The sequence below is a fragment of the Festucalex cinctus genome, chromosome 12 (genome assembly GCF_051991245.1).
Source record: "Festucalex cinctus isolate MCC-2025b chromosome 12, RoL_Fcin_1.0, whole genome shotgun sequence".
In the NCBI taxonomy this organism is placed as follows: Eukaryota; Metazoa; Chordata; class Actinopteri; order Syngnathiformes; family Syngnathidae; genus Festucalex; species Festucalex cinctus.
The window spans coordinates 19,376,127-19,383,489 of record NC_135422.1 but is presented as its reverse complement, the minus strand read 5'-3'; the positions used below and the strand labels follow the sequence as shown (position 1 = coordinate 19,383,489).

The following is a 7,363-nucleotide window of genomic DNA, read 5'->3' as shown; positions in this document are numbered from 1 at the left end:
CGACGACCGGCTGAAATATTGATAAGCTCACCGGATCGGCTGTCAATCATGCCAACAAAATTTTTGGATGTTTTTCATTTCATGTGTTTATTCAATCATTGTTTGGTCGTCCAGCAGTTTGTGGAGCAAGTCCACGTCCACGCGGTGCTTCATGACGAAGCGGCCGTTCAGGTGGAAGACGGGAATGTCCCACTTGTACTTGTCTCGCCACGCTCTGTTCTCCGGAAGACTGATGTCCACCTGCTGCAGGACAAACTGACATGTTGCACGAGGCGACAAACATCAGCGACCATTCAATCATCCGTTCATGGTCATTTAAATTGGGACCACTCACTTTATGTTTGAGTGGCTGCAGCGCTTCTTTGGCTTCGTCACACAGAGGACATGGATCCTAAAAAAAAAAAAAAAGAAAATGCAAAAGGTCTTTACTGTTGAATTAGCAACATTAGCATGCTTCAAAAAAATGTTTTGTTTGTCTAAGCACAACAGGCAAGCAACATATTTAACTCCCGAGAGAAATTGTTAGCATTAAGTATTAGCATTATATGCTACCTTGTACTTCTGCAAAAATACAAAATTAGTGAACAGAGTGACAACAGTCAAAGGGGGTGATAAAGTATGCAAATATTTTTTTATTATTAGTGTGTGTTTCCTTATACGTGGAAACAAACAGGGTTGCTAGCTTTAGCATAGTGAACAACAGTAAAAGGGGTGGGTGTGTTAGCATTAGCATGCATGTTACCTTGGTGTACAGAGTGAGAACAGGTAAGGTGCCGCGACAGTAGCACCTGACACATGACACAGGCGTGACATGTGACACGAGTCGCAGCACAAGAGTTAGCATCTGGGAAGAGAAGCAAAACAAAACAGTTGCTAACCTGACTGGGTCACGAGATCTTCAGTCACAGTGGCCTGGCCCAATCGCAGAAGCAGGGGAGCCCAGATCAACCAATAGGCACACCTTTATACCTTCATATTATATATATATATATATATATATTATAATCTAATATATATATATATATATATATATATATATATATATATATATATATATGCATGTTTATTTTTTTAGTTTTTTTAGTTTTTAATTTGCATTTTTTGCTTTTAATTTATTCTTTCAATTGTTTTTATTTTGTATTTATTTTCTTTATATTTGGATTTATTTTTTTTAATTGTGCCTGGAGTCTTCGCCCACTGATGACATCATTACCAAGCTCCTCCCATTGATGACATCATAGGAAAAACAAATCTCGTACCTGATGTTTGTGAATTAAGATTGTTGAATAAAGTTTGTTAAAAAAAAATAGTCTGCATTGTGGCACTGTTCTCAAAGAACCTTCTTCAAGATAAGAGTTTCACCTTGTGTTAAAAGTTACCAGTGATTTTCTGGAACAGCCACAACAAAATGGCCCCCTCGTTGTTTACGTCGGAAACTTCACCAAACACCCGGATGTTCGGATTCCTTCTTTGGTTGGTGGGCTGTCGAAGTGGGCGTCACGTCTTATTTTAAAAATCACCGAATGATATCGACGAGCCGCTTGACATATTCCCGCTACGACAATCAAGCTCAAACGAACATCGCACTCGGATATAAAACACAAAATGTCGCCTAGTGTCGTGTGTCACTTGTTGTTAGCTCGCTAGCTCACGTGTTATCGAAGTTAATTAAACTCACCGAGTAGTGGCAACGGACGAGGCAATTCGTCAGGTGTATCGTCTTCAGTTCCACAAACGAAGAATAGAAGTTTGTTGATAATTCGGAAACTTACGGATGGGGAAAATTTACAGCCAACACGCGATTTACTTTACACACTTTCCATTCAAGTCTTTCTTCTTCTACTCAATTTCTGGCCAGTTTTAGATGCGTGGCCGCCCCCTGCTGGACTAGAGTTAGGCGACAACTTCATTTGTACATACCTTGTTTTTCTTTAATTCTACGTCTCAAGCCCGTTTCGTTATTTAAAGAATTTAAACATTATATTCATTACAGGAAAGTATCAGTTCATGGAATGATTTGTATTCCATGTTTAAATTGTTATTTTCTTTTGTATTACTTTAATTCCAAAATTGTAATACACATTTGTCATATATTTCAATTCCATGTCTTCATGACTTTCATTTTGGCGTTTCCATATAACTGAACGACAGAAATCCCAACTTTAATGCCACGTTTCCGTGTAAATTTAAATCCATGCAACCAACTATTTTTAATTCCACATTTCTGATTTTTAATTACATTTTCGCATACGACTTCCAATTTCCATATTGACAATTCCAACAATTTCCATTTGACGTTTCCTGAACTGCTTCTTTCAAATACTGCAGTCGACTGAAATGAGGTAGACGGAACAATGTAAAAAAACGAACGTTATTGTTTATCAAAGCTGGAATTGCACTCAGTGAAAACGCATTGTGGGAACCGAGGAAAATAAAGGGGATGCTTCGAAAAGCAAATTTCCTTTATTCCCATCGACCACATTACATTTTTTTTTTAGTTTTTTTTTTAAAAAGCACTTGCAAGTCTTTCCTTATATTTGGACTTTGTGGAGTGAAAATTCCTATTGAAGAAGTCAGCGAGGCCACAGCGCAAAACGTCCACAACGTCCGACTTCGATGTTCATGTCCACATCCACACATCCGACTTCCGTGCTGACGTCCTGGCGTGGATTTCCCAGCATGCCTTGCCAAACAGGAAGTCAAGCTTGATGCACAGCATCATTAACCGGCGGCAACCACGAAGCTCATCGCACACGACCGCGCGCAGCAAACACGCAGCCAATCAGAAGAAGACACACCCCCATCCCGCCCCCTCCCGCCTGGACCGGGGTCTGCTCCGCTCCGCCGTTGTCGTCGCTGCCAGGTGGGCGTGGCCAAGTCGGGCGGCACACGGTCATGGATCAGGAAGGTCGGAAGTATCCACGGTAACCTAATAACGCACAATAACGTCAGCATTGGACTGTATGTATGTGGGTACAGTTGATATCAAAAGTCGACACACCCCTTTACAATTGGCTGATTTTGGTGATTTGAAAAAATAAAAAAAATTAGATCTTAACTCTTTGACTGCCAAAGACGTTTCATGATGATTAGTAAAATTCCAATGAATGGAATGCGATCTTTCATTGAGTAGCCACATTGTATATGTAGTAAAGGCAAACAATATTCTTTTTGCCTTGAAAGATGAATTACAATGCTCAAAAGCGGCTGGCACTGTGGATTTTTTTGTTTTGTTTTTATAATGCCTGACAGTCAAAGAACTAGGGGTGTCAAAATGGTCGTGTTAATTTTGAGTTAATTTAAAGTTCCTTTAATGACAATAATTTATTTAAAACGCGATTAATAAAAATTTAACAGTGATAGGTTTAATAATAATGCTACTTGACTGGGGTCAAGTTGTATTTGTAACATTTGCAATAAATGTAAAACAAACATACTTTGCGGATTTTAGCTATTGTGGGTTATTTTTTGGAACCTAACCCCAGCGGAAAACCGGGGAACGCTGTATTATGAAATTACAATGACTAAAAGATGCAGCTATATTTCTATTAGATTAACATTCCCCCCCCCACACACACTTTTACATTCACAAGAGTATGAAAACTTCATTTTTTTTTATTGTACATTTAGAACAGCTATAAAATTTACGATTAATCGTGAGTTAAATATTGAAGTCACATGATTAATTCCGATAAAAAATTTGAATCACCTGGCAAAAGGAACTGTTTTTTTAATGATCTTATATTTCTTATATATTATTATTATTATTATTATAATTCTTATATTATTTAATGTTTAATCATATTTTATTTTTATTAATTTTTTTATTATCTTATAATTTAAGTCCTATATTTTATATTTATTTATTACTATTCTCATATTATTATTCTTATACTTCTTATATATTATTATTTTTATTATTTAACATTTAATATCTTATACTTTATTTTTTTTTTTTTTAATCTTATAATTTGTCCTATATTTTTTATATGTATTCTTCTTATATTATTATTCTTATATTTCTTATATATTATTATTTAAGATGTAATATCTTATATATATTTTTTATATTTATTATTATTATTATTATTATTTTTGAATTATTCTTGGTTGTGCCTAGTTTGATAGCAAAAAGCTACCATTTGTTCTTCGTTTTGAACACAACAGTGCAATACTTGGCAAGTTTGCATACTTAGGCTCTTTGATAATTCATATGCTCTTTTTACATTTTTCTTTTTTACTAATAGTAAATCGTCCTGCTATGTGCATGATGACAATAAAATTAAAATAAATTAAAAACCTAACAGGAGGGTTAATGTTTAGGAAATGACCTTGGTCTCGTGTTTTTATTTTTACAAAAAGCTGGCATTTCAACAGGGGTGTGTAGACTTTTTCTAGCTCACTGGATGCGTGCGCGTTTGTATATCATTGTTTTGTTTTTTTTAGTGGTTTGATGAATAGGTGTGAAGTGGGCGGGGCAGAGCGACGTCCGAGCGCTGTCAGATGCGCACCTTAATGAAGATGGTGTCGTCCTTGGTGTAGCTGGCGGACTCCAGGACGCTCTGCGAAACGAAGAGCGGACAGCCGGAGGCGATGTTCATCTCGGCGGCGGGCCGGCGGAAACTGCTGCTGTTGGGGTCCGGCTTGAAGGCGTCCACCAGATGCTTGCGCGCCGGGCCCTGGTCCATCAGCATCAGGGTCACCTGACACACACACAAACAGAATTGGATTTGTCTTCATATTTTTTTACGTTTCAACATTTTCTTGTATCGTACCAAAAAAAGTCCTCCTAATCGTGATTTCAATTATTACGAAAATAATTAGGATAAATATTTTCTTCATAATTTAGCAGCTCTACCATCCAATTCCTTATTACGCTCCACAATTACAAAATTAGCAAAATTGTAAAAAAAAATAAACTAAAATACATAACGAACACTAATTTTGCATTGTTTAAATTTATACATTTGTACTTTTTTTAAATTTTAAAATAACTAATTCAATAAATTTTGTGTGGTCCAAATGTTACTTGAATAATTAGTGTTTCAAGGAATTGTATTTTTATTAATATTTTGTTTACATCTCAACATTTTCTTGTTTCGTACCAAAAATGTTTTTTTATTTTGTTGTTGTTATATATATTTTTTTTTTTTTCTGGCGGTTAATATAAAAATAAATCTACTTAAAATCACATTTAAAAAAAAAAAAAGCAGTGATGACATGCTGAATCAGTAAAACTGCCGAATGAACGATTCTGAGCTGTCAAAAAATAAAAATAAAAAAAAATCACGTATAATAATCATCCCCAAAGGCTCATGCATTAAATTAATTACCAAAGACTAAAACAAAGGACATTTTTGCGATAATTATAGTTGGTTTTGTTAACATAAAATGTAGTTTCAGTTTTGCCGTTGCTATTTTATTCCAATTATGAAATAGTTTTTTTAATTTTAGTTTTTTCGTTAATTTTAGTTCACTAAAATAACCTTGGCAATCACCAATCGTAAAACAATTCGATCGCGACAGCCCTCGCGCTTGGTCGCTCGCTCGTACCTTCTGCTTGAACGGCCACGGCAGGAGCGCGTCGTACTCGCCACGCATGACCACGAAGAAGAGCGACAGGTGCGTGCCCTTGCCCATGCCATCGCCGTTGAGGTAGACGCGGGCGCACATCTTGTAGCCGAAGTATCCCGTGTAGAAGGGCTGCGAGTATAGCGACAGCGTCTTGGCCGCCACCGCCTCCTGTTTCCGCCGCTTGTAGTCGCGGATCTTCCAGATCAGCGTCCCGTTGTAGCTGGCCGTCTCCAGCACCTGGAAGCGCAGGTCCATGTCGGCCAGGCGGATGTCGTGCACGCTCAGCATGTCGCCCTGCCGGTTCTGCTGCGTCTCCAGCGAGGCTGCGCAAAAAACAAACGCCGTAAGGTACTTTTTTGTTGCGCGTATTATTTCCAAGTGTTTTTTTGTTGTTGTTGGTGCTGACCGAGGGTGACCGCGCCCGTTGCCGAGCGTCCTCCCTGCTCGAGCGCGCCCAACCTGGCGCGGACGCCATCCAGCGAGGCGCGGACCTTGTCCAGCTCGTCCCGCAGCGACGCCAGAGAACGCAGCTCCAGCTCCACTTCCAGAAGCTTCTCCGAGTGGGCGCTCATTACCTTCTGCAAAAATATAGGTGAAGACAGGAGGTAGAGTCTAGAATCGATTCATCTATGAGTTATTCAATCGATTAACTCTTTGACCGCCAAAAACGTTTAATCACGATTAATAAAATCACGATGTATGCCCCCATAAACGTTAAATGACGTCAACTACGTTTAAAAAAAAAAAAAAATTTTTTATCAATGGGCAGTGCAACATCTAAGTGCAGCGCTGCCTGGTCAATGGGTTATAGAATCAAAAACGCTCTCTAACTATGGCCACCAGATGGCAGCATTGTATCTCTTCAATGGGCTGCCAAATTACAATGAAACATGACGAAATATGATAAATAGAATGTTTTCAAGGATGACGTGAATGATAACGTTTTGATAACGTGTGTTAGTAAAAGAGTTAACCAACTATGTTAGCAAATGTCTTATTTTGATTAAACATAAGATAATAAAGATAATCGCTCATCTTTCATGAAGGACTCCAGAAATCAGTCAACAATTATTGTTGATATGCTGAAATCAGATGATTTGGACCATTTTAAAGGGATACTCGACTCAAGCCATTTTCAGCAGTAAAAAGTGAATATTTTGTCTATAATGAATGTGGTAACTTAATTATTTTTCATGTACAATTAGTACCTTTAAAAAGTACCTTCTACATGTGCTGTCGACTGATGATGACGACATCACCTGTGCTGAGCAAGTATGTAACGACCAATCACGGCTCAGTTTACTGACCAAACCCAGAAAACAGGTGAGCCATGATTGGCCGTTACCTACTTCCTCAACACAGGTGCTGTTATCAGTCGACAGCAAATTGAAAAATTACTTTTTAAACGTATTAATTGTACATGAAAAATAATGACGTTATCACATTCCTTCTGGGCAAAATATTAGCTTTTCACTGCTGAAAATTGTTCAATGAGTCAAATGTCCCTTTAAATTAAAAAATGGCTTGGAACGATTACTCGATTATTAGAATGGTTATAGTTGTTTATGTGTGTGTGTGTGTGTGTACATGCACACACACATTAACAAGTACACTGTGTTCCAACTATGCTTGCCCCACCCCTTTAGAGTTGGAACACCAATGGAACTAGGGGCATGAAAAGCAAATAAAAGGAGAGGGTGAGGAGAGAAAAAAAATTTTTTCTTAAAGCGTGCAGAAGTGAATTGTATGAGTCAGTTCCTCTCCTCTCTATAATAATAATAGTTCCAAT

General features: G+C 37.8%; 2 protein-coding genes across 2 annotated transcripts in view; both read right to left on the bottom strand.

The window, feature by feature from the left end:
• Nucleotides 1-66: 66 nt before the first annotated feature.
• On the bottom strand, nt 67-1,887 carry c12h5orf63 (chromosome 12 C5orf63 homolog). Its single transcript, XM_077538698.1, has 4 exons — nt 1,679-1,887; nt 743-844; nt 335-391; nt 67-255 (listed from the first exon to the last, which is right to left on the bottom strand). The coding sequence occupies exons 2-4, from the start codon at nt 842-844 to the stop codon at nt 88-90; spliced, it is 327 nt and encodes a 108-aa protein (XP_077394824.1). The 5' UTR covers nt 1,679-1,887; the 3' UTR covers nt 67-87.
• A 557-nt stretch (nt 1,888-2,444) lies between these two features.
• Nucleotides 2,445-7,363, bottom strand: part of traf3 (TNF receptor-associated factor 3) — a 12,508-nt gene continuing 7,589 nt past the window's right edge. The window contains exons 11-14 of the mRNA XM_077538697.1: nt 5,981-6,152; nt 5,554-5,897; nt 4,512-4,703; nt 2,445-2,929 (exon numbers count right to left, since the gene is read on the bottom strand). Coding sequence (XP_077394823.1) covers nt 2,894-2,929; nt 4,512-4,703; nt 5,554-5,897; nt 5,981-6,152 — 744 coding nt within the window. The 3' untranslated portion in view covers nt 2,445-2,893. The remainder of the gene's footprint in view (nt 2,930-4,511; nt 4,704-5,553; nt 5,898-5,980; nt 6,153-7,363) is intronic.

What these genes read in the sequence shown, in the direction of transcription:
- c12h5orf63 (XM_077538698.1), bottom strand. Translation starts at nt 844, where the DNA reads ATGCTAACTCTTGTGCTGCGACTCGTGTCACATGTCACGCCTGTGTCA. An exon ending in TTCTCACTCTGTACACCAAG is followed by an intron (nt 392 to 742) that starts GTAACATGCATG and finishes TTTTTTTTTTAG; the next exon opens with GATCCATGTCCTCTGTGTGA. An exon ending in TGCAGCCACTCAAACATAAA is followed by an intron (nt 256 to 334) that starts GTGAGTGGTCCC and finishes GCAACATGTCAG; the next exon opens with TTTGTCCTGCAGCAGGTGGA.